Genomic DNA, 21,648 nt, shown 5'->3' on the forward strand with positions numbered 1-21,648 from the left:
GAGAATCCTCCAGTATTCGCTTAAAGTGCACAATTTAGAACGAATACATTGTTTTCTCTAGAGCATTCATAATTTTTCTTTTATTTGTTGCACCTTTTGATTCAGTTTCACCGCAGTAGCACTTGCACTGTCATGCACTGAGTACTGATAGCAGTGGAAGCAAACATTTTATTTTCTAAGTGCACTTAGACATAGTCCCCTCTTATTTCAAATTTGTGCGGTTTCTTATCACCCAGCACTAAATCTACCAGCCATGGTAACTCCGATCCCTTGCAGACTGTAGCTGGGATTGCAAAATAAAAACAGCCCCTCCATAGAACAAGATTTGAAAAGTCTTAAGAGCCTATAAATTAAAGATTGAACAGGGGGGGAAGTTAAGTGCGAATCACACAACAACAAGCTTTTAAATACTAACTTAGTACTTAATAGACACATAGAATTTCAGTTTAGCCCACAATCTTCCTTTTCCCCAAGTTTTAAGACAAATTTTCCAGCAGTGGCAGGTCCTGTCTTTGCATTCCTTCAGGATTAGGGTAACTGAGCTCTGATATCCATACATACTATAACATACCACTACTACTACTACTACTTGACATTTCTAAAGCGCTACTAGGGTTACGCAGCACTGTACAATTTAACATAGAAGGACAGTCCCTGCTCAAAGGAGCTTACAATCTAAAGGACAAATGTACAGTCAGTCAAATAGGGGCAGTCTAGATTTCCTGAAAGGTATAAAGGTTAGGTGCCGAAAGCAACATTGAAGAGGTGGGCTTTGAGCAAGGATTTGAAGATGGGTAGGGAGGGGGCTTGGCGTAATGGCTCAGGAAGTTTATTCAAAGCATAGGGTGAGGTGAGGCAGAATGGGCGGAGCCTGGAGTTGGCGGTGGTGGGGAAGGGTACTGAGAGGAGGGATTTGTCCTGTGAGCGGAGGTTACGGGCGGGAACGTAAGGGGAAATGAGGGTAGAGAGGTAATGAGGGGCTGCAGACTGAGTGCATTTGTAGGTAAGAACTGTAGCTTGAACTGTATGCGGTATCTGATTGGAAGCCAGTGAAGTGACCTGAGAAGAGGGGTGATTATGAGTATATCGGTTCAGGCGGAATATAAGACGTGCAGCAGAGTTCTGAACAGATTGAAGGGGGGATAGATGGCTAAGTGGGAGGCCAGTAAGGAGTAGGTTGCAGTAGTCAAGGCGAGAGGTAATGAGAGCGTGGACGAGAGTACGGGTGGTGTGCTTAGAGAGGAAAGGGCGAATTTTGCTGATGTTAAAGAGAAAGAAGCGGCAGGTCTTGGCTATCTGCTGGATATGCGCAGAGAAGGAGAGGGAGGAGTCGAAGATGACTCCGAGGTTGTGGGCAGATGAAACGGGGAGGATGAGGGTGCCATCAACTGAGATAGAGAGTGGAGGAAGAGGAGAAGTGGGTTTTGGTGGAAAGACTAGGAGCTCGGTCTTGGACATGTTCAGCTTCAGGTGGCGGTTGGACATCCATGCAGCAGTGTCGGATAAGCAGGCCGATACCTTGGCCTGGGTCTCCGTGGTGATGTCTGGTGTGGAGAGATATAGCTGGGTGTCATCAGCATAAAGATGATACTGGAAACCATGAGATGAGATCAGTGAGCCCAGGGAAGAGGTGTAGATTGAAAAAAGAAGGGGTCCAAGGACAGATCCCTGGGGAACTCCAACAGAGAGCGGGATGGGGGTGGAGGAAGATCCATGAGAGTGTACTCTGAAGGTGCGGTGGGAGAGATAGGAGGAGAACCAGGAGAGGACAGAACCTTGGAACCCAAATGAGGACAGTGTGGCAAGAAGTAAATCATGATTGACAGTATCAAAAGCGGCGGATAGATCAAGGAGAATGAGGATGGAGTAGTGGCCTCTGGATTTGGCAAGGAACAGGTCATTACAGACTTTAGAGAGTGCCGTTTCTGTCGAGTGTAGAGGGCGAAAACCGGATTGAAGCAGATCGAGGGTGGCATGAGAGGAGAGAAAATCAAGGCAGCGGCTGTGAACAGCACGCTCAAGTATTTTGGAGAGGAAGGGTAGAAGGGAGATGGGGCTGTAGTTGGAGGGACTGGTAGGGTCAAGTGATGTTTTTTTGAGGAGAGGTGTGACTACGGCGTGCTTGAAGGTGTCAGGAACAGTTGCAGTGAAGTGAGAGAGGTTGAGGATATGACAGATGGAGGGGGTGACAGTATGAGAGATGGTGTTAAGTAAGTTGGTGGGGATAGGATCAGAGGAACAAGTGGTGCATTTCGAGGAGGAAAGAAGGCGGGCGGTTTCCTCCTCGGTGATATCAGGAAAGGAGGAGAAAGAGGCCTGGGTTGGTTGGTTGAGGGAGAGGGTTGAAGGGTGAAGAGGAAGCAGTGCCTTGGTAGTGAACTCAAGGTTGATCTTTTGCACCTTGAGAGTGAGAGGGGGTGGGAGCGGAGGGCACTTTGAGGAGGGAGTTAAGGGTGGCGAAGAGACGACGAGGGTTGGCGCTGAGAGAATTGGTCAATTGGGTGTAATAGTCCTGTTTGGCAAGGAATAGGGAGGACTGGAAGGAGGATAGCATGAATTTGTAATGAAGGAAATCTGAATGGGTACGAGATTTCCTCCACAGGCGTTCAGCAGATCGGGCGCAGGAGCGAAGGTAACGGATGCAAGGGGTCAGCCAGGGCTGAGGATTAGTACATCTTGTGGGATGGGAGATAGATGGTGCAAGGGTGTCCAGAGCAGAGGAGAGAGTGGCATTGTAAGCGGAGACAGCCTTGTCGACAGACTCGGAGGACATGATGGAAGGGAGGAGATTAGAGATAATGGAGGATAAGGTGGGAGGGCCGACAGCCTGGGAAGTAGTGGTTAGTGTTGGGCGGGACTGCGGGGGAGGGTGATGAAGTGTGAAGGTGATCAGGTGATGGTCAGAAGGAGGAAGAGCTGAGGCGCAGAAATTGGAGGGTGAGCAGGTAGAGGAGAGAACGAGGTCAAGACAATGGCCGTCTCGGTGAGTAGGGGTGGTGGAGCATAGCTGGAGGTTGAAGGAGGATGCTAGAGTGAAGAACTGAGAAGCGTGAGGGTCGGATTGGTCATCAACGTGTATGTTAAAGTCTCCGAGAATGAGGGATGGGGATGAGGGCTCAAGAAAAACGGAGAGCCAGGCATCGAAGTCGGTAAGGAAGGAAGATAGGGCCTTATCAGGGGAGCGGTAGATGACTGCAACTCTGAGTGGCAGCGGGTAGAATAGACGGATGGAGTGAACTTCAAAGGATGAGAAGCTGTGAGACTGCGGTAGGAGGAGAGGTTGAAAACTGCAGGAGGACGAAAGTAGTAACATACCGGTATATATAAAGTATTTTGTTGTGGTGTGACAGAACACTGCGTTTTAAGCCTGTAGAATTGCCTTTATTGATTCTTGAAGTGCATTTCTCTAGCTTGGCCAGTAGGTGGTGCATGTTTTAAGCTGTTACAAAGAACTGAGCTGTCCCTTCTTTAGTTAACACAGATAAAGGAAATGCCTGTAGTGATGTAACCAACTGTTTTGAATGTTGTTATTTTGGACTTTGATTGGCCTGGAGTTTGAAATTATCCTGTAAGTACTGGCTTTTGCTCCAATCTTAGCCAAGGGAGAAAAGAGAGACAGATGTCTTTGCTGAAGCTCGGTGAATTATATGTCCTGATCTTCCCAGGTACTTTTTAGAAAGTAAACAAATGTTTAGTTAGTGTTATAATTGATCCATTTCTTCAGTTACTTATTACTGTTTGTTGATTGCACATTTTCTGTTCACTGTTCAAGTTCTGAGAATAAACACATTTGTTTGTTTGCCCTGCCTGTCTGGACTGGTTTGCGTGTTGGGTCTTTGAGTGCTTTCTGGTAACTGTGGGATTACTGGAGAGTGTGGCTCCAGTAACCTAGAAATCACTGGGGATAATTTGAGAGCGGAAGACTTTCCCAGAGGCGGTTGTCACCCAGTCGGTGGGTGGAGGGTGCTAGTGTAGAGTGCAAGCGGAGGCAGACCTTAGCTTTGCTGGCGATAAACCCTCTAAGTGACCGCGGGGTAACCCCAGGTGGGTGGCTAGGCATTTTGTGACAGGGGGTTATAGCAGTTTTTGAACAGATGGTTTTGATGGTTCCCAGTGCCATAAGTGTGACATTGTAACCCTTTATTGTTTCCCTTTTATTATTTGTATGCTTTAGTTAATTCTAGTTCAAACAATATGGTAGTTCCCTCTCACCAACTAACAGCAGAGACCTTTTGCAAAAATCTTCTCTTTATGGAATAATTTCTCCAGCAATTTATATCTGTATACAGAAAGAGCTCCTAAGTTAAGTTCCTATATTTGACCCCTGTTTTATAGGAGCCTTAAGTGTCCTGCTGAAAGTTTACCGTTCATTTGCCTAGATATGTGAGTCTAATTTAGGTGTCTAGGGCTGAAAAACTAGTAAGTGCCTAACGTTTTTTCCTTCCCTAAATCTACTGTATCTCTGTCATCTATTTTTTGGCTCCTATGTTTAGGAATTTAGTATAACTTTGAGTCTAAATTTATCAACTCATTCCTAGTAAGGTTTCAAAGAGATCAATTTAGGAGCCTATCTTTAAGAGATAGGAGCATAAACCCTTTGAATATTGGCCTCTAGATTTAAATTTTTTTTTAGTTCCAATATTTTTATTGTGTTTTATAAATGATAACAAATGGCTAAACTAAAGCAATTAGCCAGCTTAACAGGTTAACAGTAACAAGCATCAGCATACATGTTCAAGTTAGGGCAAGTCAGGGATTATTTCAATAACAGATCATAAGTCACAGGAGTAATACATAATTTCAATTCTGACAAAGGTTATTACGTAGTGAGTTTAGTAAAGGAGACCATATTTTGTTGTACTTAACAAGTGAGTTATGTTTTTCAGCCGCAGCATATTCATATTTAGCTAAAATACACACAGAATTCCACCATGATAAATAAGTTACTTTGTCAAGATCTTTCCAACAAAAGAAAAGTGTTCTAAGGGCTTGATGTAACATTAAATCCAGTAATTGTGCTTGAAATTTGTCTATTGATGGTTGTAACATTAGTGATCCACATTGTATAATTATGGTACAGCCAGAGACCCCCCCCCAACAACATATAACTATATTATATGATAAAACATCTTGAATATTCAAGGTGGAAGATATTGTGTCTCATACAGAATTCCAATATTCTTGAATATATGGGCAAGAATAGATGATATGTTTAAGATTTCCAACATCTTTTTCACAGGTCCAGCATTTATTCGCACTGTTTTTTGGTTTTATTGTGTTCAATTTGGCGAGTTTAGCAGGAGTCCATAGGGCTCTGTGTGCTAAGTAGAACATAGATTGTGAAATGGACGCTGATTTGGTGGTATGAGTAATTTTAAACCAAAATTTTTCCCAAGTTTTTTCATCTAGTTGGGCATTTAGATCGCATTCCCATGATTGCATGGTATTAGTAGGGTCTTTGAATTTAGCTAACTGTAGTATTTTGTACCATTTAGATGCGACTTTTTTGGAAGTCATAAAAGACTTGCAAAGTTGCCAACAAGAAGGGTAATCAGTAGTTAATTTTTTTATATCTACGGAGTTAGTTACACAGTGTTTGAGTTGAACCCATTTATAGTATTGAGAACTTTTAAGACCATATTTTATACTTATTTGGGCAAAAAGTAGCCAAGAATTATCTTTTATAACATCATTGAGAGTCCATATACCAGCTTTTTTCCAAGTATTCCAATTTATGCAACAATTGTTAATTTTGAATTTTGGATTGTTCCAAATTGGGATGTACATAGTATGTGTATTTAAATTTAAAATGTACTTTCTGCAAGACACAGCAGTACTGCCAACTCCCAAAATGAGGCTCAGGAATATTTGTGGAAGATTATTAATTATATCCTTGCTACTGATGGCTGTAAAACAATGTCTAATATATTGTTTTCACAGATATGCTGACTTTGTACTTCAAGTTGTATCTTCAGCCTTCCAATGATATCAACAGAGTTCTATTGGCCAGAATTATTCATACTTTGGTCAGGGGAATCTGTTTGCAGATGGATTGTCTGAGTTCCAAACTTTTTGATTTATTTTCAAAAGCAATGCATCATGTCAGGTAATTCCTTTCTTTCATTGTATGCAAGAACATTCCAGCTAATATTTGCATTTTTCAGTCACTTTGTTCTTCATAGTAGAAAGCATTTCAGCATTTATGGATATTCTGTATATTGTGAAAAACTTTCTCTAAAGACAATCAGGATGACTGAATCCTCACTCATGGGTGATGTCATCCAACGGAGCCCACACAGGAACCTTTCTCCATCATTTTCCAGAGCATTTGAGAATGTTCCATGATGCATGTGCCCCTGTTCCCACCTGCCACTTTTACTCAGGACCCACCCTTCAGTCCTTAGTTCTCTGCAGAGCCAAATGGATGTGTGTTTTTGTCTTGGTTGTCTCATTGCTATTTTTTATTAAAAACTATTCTTTCTACATGTAAGTCCTGTCACTTTCTGTGGGTTTATTTCCCCCCCCCCCCCCCCCCCCCCCCATTTAGCTGCCTAGATAGGTTTTACCCGCAATCTTTAAGTTTGTCTTTCTTGTTAGTTTGATTCCGGCTTTTTAGGTCTCTGGTTCCTAAGTATATTTCAACAATCAAGTTGTTTGAGTTCACTGTGGCTATTTTTTCATACACCTCTAGTGACTTCAAAAGGGGTTCCTGGTAACAGGACCATATTAATTACAGTGTCTGGGATCCAACCATGATTCCTTTTATTGTCTTATCAGAGGGGGATTTGTGAAAGAGTGAAGCAGCAAGAAAAGCTTTTTAATGACAAATCCGGTTCATTGACTTCAGCTTCGGTGGCGCTGGTCTTTGTGGATCCTATAGCTTCACCAGACACTTGGGGATACTTCGAAATCAAGAATGTTTTCATCACCTTGGCCATCAAGCGTCGATAGAGGCCATCAGGCACTGTCACCATCCGATTCTCACTCAAAGAAGATGAAGGATTAGGGAGCATGATGCTGGATGTCTGATGGAGGCTCAGATACCTTGATATTGCCCCTCATCAAAGCATGGCACCGATAGCGCTAAGGATATCGGTGTTCTTGAAACATACTTGATGTGGAGGCTGCTCATCCTCTGTGACATTGGAGAGTTTACACCGAAACCTTGGTTCTGATACACACCAGGTGACACAAGAGGATGTGGCCACTCCTACTGTCATGTCTATACCATTGTTGATGGTGGCTTTTGAGGAGCTGCTCATGAAGAAGTTTGAAGAGGATAGTGTGCTTATTTGCAGAATTGACGTTGTTGAGACGAGAGATTCCTTGAAGGGGCTTGGAGTAGATGTTAACCCTACCACTGTATATTTCTAGTGCTTCATGGAAAGAAACTTCGCCAACACATTGGGAATCTTTGGCGTTCCATTGCTCCTGGCCTAAGCGTGATCCTGAGTAGAGCAAGGCAGGAAAAGATTGGACATTTCCTACAGAGTATTTTTATGTCTGAATTGGAGTGCTCCTGGGACACTGAAGAAGAACCTTGATGCCTTCTTGGAGGAGGGGTCCCCAACTCCACTCCCCCCTTTCTGCCTCGCCTTACCCTATGCTTGGAATAAACTCCCTGAGCCCATACGCCAAGCCCCCTCCCTACCCATCTTCAAATCCTTGCTCAAAGCCCACCTCTTCAATGTCGCTTTCAGCACCTAACCATTGTACCTCTATCCAGGAAATCTAGACTGCCTCAATCTTGATTGACTGCACTTTTTGTCCTTTAGATTGTAAGCTCCTTTGAGTAGGGACTGTCCTTCTTTGTTAATTGTACAGCGCTGCGCAACCCTGGTAGCGCTTTAGAAATGTTAAATAGTAGTAGTAGTAGGTGTCTCTTCAGGTATTTTCTTACCTCATGAGAGGCATTAATCCCCACCTGGGGAACTCTCATGTTTTTGTGATGCAAAATATTGAAACTGGATTCACAGTCTACAAATGTAGTACTCAAAATCACAACATAACAAATTGCCTACAACATAATACAATACTTATGAAAATTAACAATGTTTATTGAAAACCACTAAAACCCCGTAAACAACAATGTAAAATGACTATATGGTTGTTGGAGGCATAAGCAAAAAATTGCCAATCAGTCTGTCAAAGGCCAGAATGTGTACCAACTGCTGTACTAATCACAAGGAAACAATCAAGATGCTAATGCCATTATTGTGAAATCCTGAAAATAGCGATACATAGTTCCATAAAGGTCAGTCTCTGGAAGCTTGACAGATGTTCTTGTTCAGTGAAAAAAATCCAATAAGGAAAATGCCAAACCAGCATCTGCAGTCCAAGTGCTCAGTTTACACACAATAAATCCTAAGGTTCCAGGCTCAGCATGGTACCATGTTTTGCTCAAGGCTTCTTCGGGAGCCATAGCTAGAACATAAAAAGTAAATGCACAAACCGAGCACTATATCATACACATACACTAACCAAATAAATAGAATATAATTAAACAATCACTTACATAATGCTTGAAAATTACTCAAACCACACAGGAGTAGAGCTTCTATGAGCAAGCAACCTCCAGGCCTCCCACCACCAAACCAGGACTCACCCTCCAGACGTCAGGCATCTTTAAACCCTGCATTCACAGTAATGACCAGTTGGTTTCCTTATTTAAGCCAATTGGCTCCACCGTCTTCCTTGAATAGATTAAATGCTGCACTTTTTGATCCAAAACCTGAGAGACATCCCTTCCACTCCACAAATCAACCTGTGTCAATACCACAAACCGTAAATCTGATAGGTTGTTATACTAATGGTGCCTCCGACCGGTCCAAACTCAAATGTTGCGCAATTCTGTGTTTGATCAGTCTCATTGTTTGCCCTATGTACCACTTGTAACATGAACAAGTAACCCCATAAACCACCTGCTTGATCGCAATTTAAATTGAGTATGCGGTATGGCAACTCTTATGGTCTCAATACATAACTTACAATAAACACAGTTGCCACACTTCCGATGTCCCCACCCCTGCATGGAAGGCGCACGATGATCCCTATATCTTCCCAACAGTTCTTTTAAATTTAAACTGTGGGTTTGAGCAAATCTAGGGGGTTCCTTCAGTTGGGAATGCAATAATAAGACTGACCAATGTTTTTGGATAGTACGTTTGACTTCGTTCACCCTATCAAAATGAGGCAATGCACACATAACCCTGGTGTGATCATCACGTTGAGCTGTATGAAACAGCCAAGCCCTGTTCACATTAACGGCTCTCTTAAAAGACTTATTGATAACTTTACGAGGATATCCTCTCTTGAAAAATCTCTTCATATCCACTTTTCTTACTCATGCTTTGGTGCTGTTGTAAATGTTGAGCTAACATTGTGCTAGAGCAGTTGCCAAACTCAAAAACTTTTTGTTTAATTTTTCAAATTTTTCTATGCATGTAGTCTAACTCATCTATCTGTATCTGTTGGAGCTCAATATGAATCTGTGTCACTTTCTGCAGAATGTGTAGAGGAGTGTGGTAGCCGTGTTAGTCCACTCTTAAGGTTATCAATAGAAATCAAACAAAATAAAACATGGAAAAGAAAATAAGATGATACCTTTTTTATTGGACGTAACTTAATACATTTCTTGATTAGCTTTCGAAGGTTGCCCTTCTTCGTCAGATCGACGAAGAAGGGCAACCTTCGAAAGCTAATCAAGAAATTTATTAAGTTATGTCCAATAAAAGGTATCATCTTATTTTCTTTTCCATGTTTTATTTTGTTTGATTTCTATTGATAACCTGCAGAATGTGTGAATCTGACCGCGCTTTATGCCGAGATTACATGCAGTTGAAATATTAATATCTATTGGTCTTATGTAAGAAAAAAGTTCAAATATTAACATCAATTGAATAATTTATTTTTAACATGTATTGAAAGTAGTAAAAGTGTTTTCTATTAGTGGCTCTAGAATGACTAGTATAAAGTTATTCTATCTGAAGTCAAGTATAATTTCAAACTGGTTTTAATGTGAAGTGGAACACTTTGCTATAATATGTTAGCTGATCATGAGTATCATACTGCAGAGCAGCAAATCATCAAGCAGGGATTGTAAATGTGAAGATTAAGGGCAGTACATAAAGAACTCAGACAAATTACACCCCTATTTTTCTTTCAAAATAGCAGTATTAGTGAAAAAATTATTCACTTTGTTTACTCAGCTTGCTGGTTACTGCAATTCAGTTATTTTTCAGAATAGGGAGTGGAGGAGGAAAATGTGCATAGAAAATATGAAAACCTCTTCTATAGCTGATCTATTCCAGCTTCTTCAATATGCATAAGCCAGGCCTTGACAAATTTTCATAAGCTTTTGGGCTGGCTCCTAAATCCCGCGAGCTGGCAGCTAAGACCTCTCTCAACCCCCTTCTCCTGTCACCAGTGTCTCCATTGAAATGGAGAGTTGGGGGGGGGGGGGGGATTCTAAGGTCTGTGTGTGCTCCTTCAGGGTCTAATTTACTAAGGCTTTTTTTTGTCTTCCTTATCCAAAGAAAAAAGAATCTTTGTAAACCAGGCCCTTAATATATTCCTGAATGACACTGAAACCTTCTTCCTGACCTGGTCATCACTCAGTCCAGCTCATTCTCCATATGTTTCTAGGAGGTGAGAGACTAATATGCACAGACAGGGATGAAGGTGATAGTATATGAGGATCTGAAGGCGATGAAACAGTTTGACAAGGTGGTGGCCATAGCCAGAAGGATGCTAGGCTGTATAGAGAGGTGTAACCAACAGAAGAAAGGAGGAGTTGATGCCCCTGTACATGTCATTTGGTGAGACCCCCGCCTGGAGTATTGTGTTCAGTTTTGGAGGTCGTATCTTGCTAAGGATGTAAAAAGACTTGAGGCGGTCCATAGGAAGGTGACAAAAATGGTATGGGGCTTGCACCAAGAGACACATGAGAAGAGATTGGAAGACCTGATTATGTATACCCTAGAGGAGAGAAGGGACAGGGGACATATGATAGACATTTAAATACTTGAAAGGCATTAATACGGAAACAAATATTTTCCAGAGAAGGGAAAGTGGTAAAACTAGTGGACATGAATTGAGGTTACACGGTGGTAGACTTAGCAGTAATAATGAGGTATGACCACCGAAGGTGGAGGGACCTTCAAAACCTACGTAAAAATAGTACAGCAAACAAGGAGTAGGATGGTCTGGCGCTTTCAAAAACTTCTTGCTGACTTTGCCGCTGCAGGCTTTGGAAGTACCTTTTCTGACTGATTTGGATTGTTGAAATCCCATTATTTTATCACACAAGAAAATTTGTTTCTCTTAAATCCTTTTGGAGCATTACAAGACTCCTGAGGCAGGCGCAAAAGCGCTGAAACACGGCTGCTGTGTCGAGTCATTTGATAACCATTAATAAAGACTTTGTAACTACATTCGTCTCTCTGGGTTTTTGAAAGAGCCAGACCATCCTAGACTTAGCAGTAATGTCAGGAAATTATTTTTCTCAGAGAGGGTGGTTGATTTCTGGAATGCCTCCCAAGGGAGGTGGTGGAGGAAAAAAAACAGTGACGAAATTCAAAAATACATGGGATGAATACATAGGATTTCTAATTTAGAAAATGAATAGTATAAAAAAAAAACTTCAATGGTTTTATGCTTGTTTGCATGTCGAGTGGCACTTAGATGGCGGCTCTGGCTGTGAAGAACTAAGGCCGGTGCTCATCAAACTTGTATGGTCTGGGTCCTGTGTATGGAAAACTGGTTTAGGATGGACTGGAGGGGGCTTCGACGGAAACTCCAGTAATTTGGAACGTGAGGTCTGGGCTGGGCAGATTTCTACCGTCTATTTTCCAGAAATGCCAAAGAGAGACAATGGTCATGTATTTTATATCACATTCATTGTTTGTGTAATCATGACTTGATAATAAGTGTGACTGTTGGGCAGACTGTTCAGGTCTTTATCTGCCGTCATTTACTATGTTACTGTGGTATTGGAAGTGTGCTGGAGGCTGAAAAGCCCCGCGCTTACTGGTTTGTCTTTTAGTGAGCAGTCTTACAAAGATAAACTGAAGAGGTAGCTACGAAAGAGTTGGGAGCAGAAACCAGTACGTGAGTTCCTGACCAGTTAAAAAAAAAAAAAAAAAAAAAACCAGGGACAAATTTCTAGTCGCCATGGCGACCTGGGATTTGTTAAGCCCGTTTTACACCTTTATAGTTAAGGATTTTATTTAGTAAGGTGTTATTTATAGAAAAAAACTAGAATGGGGAAATTTTGCTTTGCTTTAAGAGGGAGATTCTGTATATGGCGCCTAAAAAATCGGCACTGAAATCAATGCCGAGTAAGTGTATGGTATAATCAGCGCCAATTATAGAACACGCTTAGTTGATATTTCAGTGCCTAAATCTATGCACATCCATTTACACCAAGGAAAATGCGTAAATCCCGGCATGTATATTTAGGCACACTTGGCCATATTCTATAACTAGGTGTGAAAATTTCAGAACACCCACGAAACGCCCATAACCATGCCCCTTTTTGCCTGTGCACTTTAGAAGTTTGGCATACATCATTATAGAATACGCTTAGCGAGTTGTATGCCTAAATTCTAATCAGTGCTAATTAGTGCTCATTAGCTTGTTAAATGGCTTGCATTGTTATTGAATCCATGCCATATAGAATCCATGGGTAAATGTCTTAAATTTTCAGATGGGCTTTGTGTTAGTCTTGCATGTGATCATTTTGGGTATTAGGTAAGTGGTGACCTTTCTTTTCATTCAGGCAAGAACAGAACCCTGCAGGCCTGGAACAAATGCTGGCTGCACTTAATATCTTCTTGGGTGTGTCTGCAGCAAACTGTCGCATGCGTGTTTGTAGACTAGGAGAAGAAATTCTGCCTATTGTGCTTCATATCTGGACCCACTACAGACCCAAGGATTCCTTGAAGGAGGAAATGATAGAATTCCTCCAATTGCAGCTTCATATTCATCATCCAAAAGGAGTCAAAACTTCAGAGAGAGGCATGTCAAAAATATTTTGCGTAATCATTTATGTATGTATTATATTTATTTTCTGCATTATCAAACTTGTCTAAGTGGGTTACAAAAGAACATACATAAATTCTAAAAACAAACAAAATACTCCAACTCTTACATCATCATAAAATACATGATCATTATCTCTTTGCAAAATAACATCATACATTTATGTCTGCCTGATTCTTAATACTTGAATTCTTAGATACAAACAGGAATCTGTTAATTCTGTGGGAATGCATTGGAAACAATCACTGTGTAGCAGTGCTATTTTATAGTTTAGGTCACTGCTCCTCAAACCATGAGGCTAGCCTCTCAGGGGAGGCTTGAGCCTATATGGCATGAATTAATTTTCTATGGATTGTTCTTAATATAAATGACATTCTTAACACTGGCTTCTAGGAAGCACACACATGCGTAAAGTAAGTTGTGATGTTTGTCTTGCATTTACAGACAAGGACAAGAATTCAGCTCATACCAAGGCAAGTTAGGCAGGTACAGTAGGTATTTTCCCGTCCCCAAAGGACAGTCTTGTGCCTGAGACAGTGGAGGGTTAAGTGACTTACCCATCACAAGGAGCCATAGTGGGATTTGAACCTGCATTCCCTGGTTCTCAGTCCACTACCTAAACCTTTACACTACACCTGATAACATTGGCAGAGGCTGGAAATAAGTTAGTACTACTTCATCTCATTTCTTTTTTGATATGTTACTGTTTATTGGACATATCATAAGGGGTGCCTAAAAAAATAGTGAAAGCTATCAATATAGATTTTACAAAGAAATAATATTTTATTAATTTAAAAGTAATAGCTTTAAAAAACCAGCATGGCCATGCTTTGGTGAGCTGTCCTAAATTCACCCGCTGAAGCTTATGCGGGTGTCAGCTGAATATCACCGGCACCAGCATAAGCCCTGGCTCCTCTCCAACATGTGCCCTGTCCCGCCCCTGACTGGCCCACTTTTTTTTGATTGGTCAGAGGCGATATTTAGTGGCACTGCCTGGTTTAGTGCTGCTGAATATTTATTTATTTATTTATTTTGGAAAGGCAGGCAATTTTAAGTGGGCCAGAGCTTCTCCAGCCTACTTAAATTGTTCTGAATATCAGCCCCTTTGTTTTTATTAAGTTTTAGACTTAACTAAAATACATCACAAAGACACGCTCCTTGATAATATATTACTCCGTGCCGGAATTCTGCGCAACTGCGGAGCATAGAATTTGCGCAGAATTCTGCATTTTTGTGGAAAATCTGCACTCTGAGGCAGGCTGGCTGGCTGGCTCCCCTACTGCCCTTCCGGGCCTACCTGAGTACACCCTGATGGTCTAGTGGCCTTTTCTAGGGCAGGAAAGAACCCCACTCTTTCTTGCCTTCTGACACTGCTCTGTAGCTCATGCTACCCGCTTTTTGAAAATTGCTGCCGAGACTTCAAGTGCTAAACTCATGAGACTCCACCTGCTCCACACCACTTAGGATTTTGTAATCAAACATATCCCCCCTCAGCCATCTCTTTTCCATGCTAAAGAACCCTAACCTCTGTAGCCTTTTCTCATATGGGAGCAGGTCCATTCTCTCTTTTATCATTTTGGTTGCTGTTCATTGAACTGTTTCTAATTTCGCTACATCTTTTTTGAGATACGGCAACCAGAACTGAATTCAGTACTCAAGGTGAGGTTGCACCATGGAGCGATACAGAGACATTATAATATTTTTGGTCTTATTTTGCATCCCTCTCCTAATAAGTTTTAGCATCCTGTTTGCTTTTTTGGCCGCCGCCGCACACTGGACAGAAGATTTCAGCGCATTTACAAAAATACATACTAATGATACCCCCCCCCCCCCCCCCCCCCCACACACACACACACACACACCAGTGTTAATTATACCATGAAGGAGATGATTCCTAAAACATTGAAAGTAAGTCTATACAAGTCAAAATATTTCAGCAGATTATACGGCAGTAATCATTCATTAGAGCATTTGATGCAACAGGGGTGCCCAGGTCATGACGGAAACAGTGCCCACAACTTGTTGAACTTCAGCAGCCTACCACATTTCTGATTGGTTAGTTTAGTCAAGTAGTACACCTCTGAAAGGGCCAGCACTTAACCACTTAAACATAGTAGATGACGGCAGAAAAAGACCTGCACGGTCCATCCAGTCTGCCCAAGAAGATAAATTCATATGTGCTACTTTTTTATTTGTACTGTCCTCTTCAGTGCACAAACCGTATAAGACTGTCCAGCCCTATCCCCGCCTCCCAACCACCAGCTCTGGCACAGACCGTATAAGTCTGCCCAGCACTATCCCCGCTGCCCAACCACCAGCCCCGGCACAGACCGTTTAAGTCTGCCCAGCACTAGCCCCGCCTCCCAACCACCAGCTCTGCCACCCATTCTAGGCTAAGCTCCTGAGGATCCCTTCCTTCTGCACAGGATTCCTTTATGTTTATCCCACGCATGTTTGAATTCCGTTACCGTTTTCATCTCCACCACCTCCCGCGGGAGGGCATTCCAAGCATCCACCACCCTCTCCGTGAAAAAATACTTCTTGACATTCTTCTTGAGTCTGCCCCCCTTCAATCTCATTTCATGTCCTCTCGTTCTACCGCCTTCCCATCTCTGGAAAAGGTTTGTTTGCGGATTAATACCTTTCAAATATTTGAACGTCTGTATCATATCACCCGTTTCTTCTTTCCTCCAGGGTATACATGTTCAGGTCCGCAAGTCTCTCCTCATACGTCTTGTAACGCAAATCCCATACCATCCTCATAGCTTTTCTTTGCACCGCTTCAATTCTTTTTACATCCTTAGCAAGATACGGCCTCCAAAACTGAACACAATACTCCAGGCGGGGCCTCACCAACGACTTGTACAGGGGCATCAACACCTCTTTTCTTCTGCTGGTCACACCTCTCTCTATACAGCCTAGTAACCTTCTAGCTACGGCCACCTCCTTGTCACACTGTTTCATCGCCTTCAGATCCTCAGATACTATGACCCCAAGATCCCTCTCCCCATCCGTACCTAGCAGACTCTCACCGCCTAACACATATGCCTCTCTTGGATTTCTACTCCCTAAGTGCATCACTTTGCATTTCTTCGCATTGAATTTTAATTGCCAAACCTTAGACCATTCTTCTAGCTTTTTCAGATCCTTTTTCATGTTTTCCACTCCCTCTCGGGTGTCCACTGTGTTACAAATCTTAGTATCATCCGCAAATAAGCAAACTTTACCTTCTAACCCTTCGGCAATGTCACTCACAAATATATTTGAACAGAATCGGCCCTAGCACCGATCCCTGAGGCACTCCACTACTCACCTTTCCCTCCTCCGAGCGAACTCCATTCACCACCACCCTCTGGCGCCTGTCCGTCAACCAGTTCCTAATCCAGTTCACCACTTTGGGTCCTATCTTCAGCCCATCCAGTTTATTTAAGAGCCTCCTGTGGGGAACCGTCTGAAAAGCCTCGCTGAAATCTAAGTAGATTACGTCTATAGCATGTCCACTTCATGGCTTATGACTTCAATAGAGGCAGTAACACCAACAACCAAGCAGGGACCCCATCAGGTTAACTTAGGGGCTCTTTTATTAAGCCGTGGTAAAAACTAGCCTGTTTTGGCGTGCACTGAGACACTTTTTACCGTGGTGGGAAAAAGGCCTTTTTAAAAATGGGGCAGAAAATGGCTGTGCACTAATATTAAAATTAGCGTGTGGCTATTTACTTACCTAAGCCCTTACCACCACCTATTTAGAAGGTGGTAAGGGCTCGTGCACTACTCGTGTGATAATCAGGCAGTGCGTGGCCATGGGAAATTGTGTGTGCCAAGTTCGGAACTGGCACTAACCTGGATCTAGGGCCAATTTGGCATGTGCCACCCATGCAGTAGCCCTACCACTGCTTAGTAAAAGGACCCCTTAATTGGTTAAGGGCTGAATGTTGGCACTTATCCAGTTAAGTGCCAACTCCACCCTGATTCTGTCCCTGGACCACCCACAGTTTTGGCTTTAGTAGTTAGAGGAGATATATAGCAGCGCATCATCCAGGTGAGTTCTGCTGAATATTCCTTCAGGGCCTGCTCAGTGCCAGTTAACAGGACAAGAGGCTCTCTTACTCGGTTAACTGGCTTTTGTATATTGACCCCTCTGTTTCCAATACAGTAAGTAATGTTGAAATATATTAACTGCAGTTATTTTGTGTTTTTTAGGTGCATATGCCTGTGATTCAGTTAAATGGCAAAAGATCTTGCAAGTCTTGTATGACATTCTTGTGGATGAGATAAGTCAGATTGGTAGCAGAGGAAAATATTCTTCTGGCTCTCGTCACATTGCTGTTCAAGAAAACTTGGTAGAATTAACCTCTGATATTTGTCACCAGGTAAAAGTATCTGTTGTTGGTGTAAATTTTATTTAAAGCAACGTTAGCAGAAATAGATTTTGGATAATTCAGTTGGCATGAATAATTTAACTCGTAGAAGCAGGGTTTTACGTAATTTGGGTGTAAAATTAAAATACTATTACATTTTCTAGTACATCTGCATTAAGAAGCTTAAAGCTTGTCAGAATTAAAATATTGCACCTGGTTATCTGTGACTTGTGTAAAAATGTTTATTATAAGGAGTTTTCTTATATTATTAGTGTTGCCTCATGTTTCCTCTTGCAATGTTGTACTTCAGTAGAATTAAGCTTCTGTTACAGGATACCAGAGCCATAAGTTGGTATTTAGCTCCTGGGGCAGAGAAGCATATGTGCGCTCTCCTGACCCCACCTTAGTCTGTACTTCTCTCTGTTAAATAATTCCCTCTGTAATAGTGGTTTATTTCCTGGATTTCTATCACCTACCAGCCTGCACTTTGATTGCTATTATTTTTCTTTCCCCAAAAGGCGTTGTAACATAGTAACTCCCTGAATGTATTCTTCTCTCATAAACCTCTTGATTATGGCCCTGTATGGTGCCATCTTTTCTCTTACTGAACATACAGAACCAGTTTTACATACCTTAAGTGATTATGAAAATGTTTCTTCCATTATGTAGCTTCCCATTATTCCAGAACCTGTGGGATAGTTGTGTCCATCAACTAGCAGGTGGTGATAGAAAATACTGAGGAGCTGGACTGAATGCTAAGACAGATATGTCTCAGCTCAATTTTCAGTTCTTTATCTCCAGCAGGAGGATGGACACACTTTTCAGCCTCTTGTTCTGAGTGATTTGCTCCTGGTCCAGTTGGCCAACTGGTCCCCAGTTGAGCTTTGCAGGTGGCTTGAGTCTACAGAGTCATCTCTGAAGGTCTACAGATCCCGGTCTCAAGTGCCCTGCAAATTTACTTCTTCCCTCCCTTCGCCTCTCCCTGTTACCTGTGGAGCTGTCCTTTTCTAGCACAAACACCTTAAAAAATAAAATTAAAAAAATAGAAAGGAGAAGGAAAGAAGGATTAGAGTATCAGTCCTGATTATTTCTCATCTGAACGTAGACTATAGTGACTGTGAACTTGGAGGGAGCAGCTGACAGTGAAAGTCTGACTAAAGTTTGACTGAGAACCACTTGGAGGGCTGCAAGCATAGGCGGTCGGTGGCCCAACTGTTTGGGGAGGCTAAAGGGGGCGGGGTTAGGGGTGGGCCAGGGGCGGAGCTTACCTCCATAAGTGTTTGACAACACACAGAAAAAAAATAAGTAAAAATAAAAGTCACAGTTAATACCTTTTATTAAATTTAGATATTAGATATGTATCATATGTCAAAGAATAAAGTGGTTGCTCAAAGCATATACTAAACACAATCGCTCAACTGCAAAACACTATGCACAACTTTGTGCAAAAACACACTCAGAACCTTACTGTACCATAAATATTACACTGGGAAGACCCTAATACACCAATATACCACCATACGGAACATGCAGACCGTCAACAATATGAAACAAGGGATCATAATATCATGATACGTGTAGAGCCAAAAAACACCCTTTTAGGGTGGCTAGTGTTCACAATGAGCTCCTTTTATTAACGACCATATGTAGATCCTTCAAGAGGTAGTGTGTCATGATTTACGCTGTACACCCTTTCTGGTGTTTTGGTGCCACCTCAGTAAGGCCAACACACAATCTCTCCACTGCAAAACACTATATACAAACTTGTGCAAAACACACTCGTAGCCTTACCAAACCATAACAGCACTAATTCCAAGGACAGGACGAGCTACAACCTTTATGTGTGGAAAGGCAGCACTATAATTACACCGGGCTCTAAAACACCAGTACACAACCTAGTGAAACCAAAATAAAACAAAAAGGGCTGCAAATACTTCATGCTAGCAGAATACTGCATCTTGATCACACATGAAAAACACATGGCTTAACAGATATGAAGGCAAAATACAAGAAGTCGGACTCAGCATGCAGCAATACTAGAAACATTGAAACTTACATGCAAAATATCACAGATGTACATTTCCAAAAGCTGACATATTCCAATTAATAAATTTTGAATAAAAAATGTTTTCTACCTTTGCTGTCAGATCTGGCATTTAGTTTTTCTATTAGCTTTGGTCCCAGTGTTTTCTTTCCATTTGATATTTTTTTTCTCTCACCATGTCCACCATCTTTCTGTGTCCTTATGCGTCCTGTCTACCACCCTATCCTTTCTCCAGTTTCAACATCTGCCCTCAAAGTGTTCCAATCCAGCCTTTAAATTCAGCAATTTCCCCTCCATCCATATAAAGCATTTCTCCTCACTCCCCTCCCCTCCATCCATGTGCATCTACAACCTTTGTCTTCTCTCCCCTCCATCCATGTCCAGCATTTCTCCTCTCTCCCTTCCACTCCATCCGTGTGCATCTCCTTCCTTTATCTTTCCTTCCCCCCCATCCTTGTCCAACATTTCTCCTCTCTTCCCTGCCCTCCACTTCATCCATGTCCAGCATTTCTCCTCTCTTCCCTCCCCTCCATCCATGTGCATCTCCTTCCTGACGTCCCTCCCCTCCATCCATCCATGTCCAACAACTCTCCATTCTCCCCTTCCCTCTCCTCCATCCATCCACCCACCCATATCCTGCAAATTTCCTCTCTCCCCTGTCCCCATTCATCCATCCATGTCCAGAATTCTCCTCTCTCCCTTGCCCTCCCCTCCATCCATCCATCCATGTCCAGGAACTCTCCGTTCTCCCCTGCCCTCTCCTCCATCCATCTCCAGAAAATTTCCTCTCTCCCCTGTCCCCATTCATCCATCCATGTCCAGGAACTCTCCGTTCTCCCCTGCCCTCTCCTCCATCTATCTCCAGATAATTTCCTCTCTCCCCTGTCCCCTCGATCTATGCCCAGCAATTCTCCTCTCTTCCCTGCCCTCCTCGCCATCCATGTCAGCAATTCTCTCCCCTGCTCTGCCCTCTCCCCTCCTGTCCAGTGATTTCTTCTCTCTCCCTGCCCTGCATCCATACATGGCCAACAATTCTCCTCTCCTCTCCCCTGCCCTCCCCCCTACATCTGGCAGGCTGCAGCGTTTTTGCGAGGCAGCTCTGGCTCTCCCTCCTTCCTTCCTTCCTTGGTTCCCGCTCTGGCTCCCCGATCAGCAGCCCCCCCCCCCCCCCCCCCGCGTGTTTTAACCTTTACTCTCCGACGTGGCAGCGATGTCAATCAATGAAGAACGTACAACAGACTCGCTTCCAGCTTCTCTCTTCACACAGTGTCCCGCCCTCGCGGGAACAGGAAATGCATCATCGCTGACGCTGAAGGCGGGACACTGTGTGAAGAGAGAAGCTGGAAACGAGTCTGTTGTGCGTTCTTCATTGATTGACATCGCTGCCACGTCGGAGAGTAAAGGTTAAAACACGCGGGGGGGGGGGGGGGGCTGCTGATCGGGGAGCCAGAGCGGGAACCAAGGAAGGAAGGAGGGAGAGCCAGAGCTGCCTCGCAAAAGCGCTGCGCTTGTGAGGGCAGCAGGGAAGTCCGAAGTTCACGATTGAGCTGGGGAGGCTTAGCCTCCCCAAGCCTCTTATACGGGGCGCCTATGGCTGCAAGCTCTGCTTGGTGCAGGGGAGGGATCCTCACTCACTGCTTGGGACTGCGTTATGCTGCGCTTGTGCCAGTCAGGGTGAATGGCAACTCCTGCTGAGGTAGTTCAGTAGTTTTTCCACTGTGGAACCTGCTGGCCAGTGTTGCAGTATGTGAAAGCTGGGAATCCTGCAGGACAGGGAGGAGTAACGGTTGTCGGTAGCATATCTTTGTATTTGGTGCAGCATCCACATACTCCAGGGACTTCAGGCTCTCCATCAGGGCCGGTGCACAGTTTGTTGCAGGAGATTTTGGAAATAGGCGCCATTTTGTCTGTCCCAACTGGCCAGTGAGGGACAAACTCTGTCTGATCACACGTACAGCACAACCGCCATTTTAGAACCTCAGGGCTCGTCAGAGCATTCAGCTGCATTGGGATTTTTTTCTTCTCCAGAGTTTATATTGCCTTTACACCAGGTCTATTTACTGAAGTAGGGACAGTCAGAATTGCTGCAGGGTGCTTCAGTTTCTTGCCCCACTGCCCCTCCAGCTCCTAAGAGGTCTCATTTAGCCTCATCTGCCCACTCCTGAAAGTCTATCTTCTTCTCCCTCTTTATCTGATGTGGCTTCG

General features: G+C 43.1%; 1 protein-coding gene across 1 annotated transcript in view; it reads left to right on the forward strand.

Moving 5' to 3' along the window:
- The window catches only part of ATM (ATM serine/threonine kinase), a 293,334-nt gene that overhangs the window by 37,514 nt on the left and 234,172 nt on the right, over nt 1-21,648 (forward strand). The window contains 3 exon segments of the mRNA XM_030202389.1: nt 5,941-6,106; nt 12,779-13,017; nt 17,242-17,411. Of these exon segments, the coding sequence (XP_030058249.1) occupies nt 5,941-6,106; nt 12,779-13,017; nt 17,242-17,411 (575 nt within the window).

Source organism: Microcaecilia unicolor, chromosome 4, assembly GCF_901765095.1.
Source record: "Microcaecilia unicolor chromosome 4, aMicUni1.1, whole genome shotgun sequence".
In the NCBI taxonomy this organism is placed as follows: Eukaryota; Metazoa; Chordata; class Amphibia; order Gymnophiona; family Siphonopidae; genus Microcaecilia; species Microcaecilia unicolor.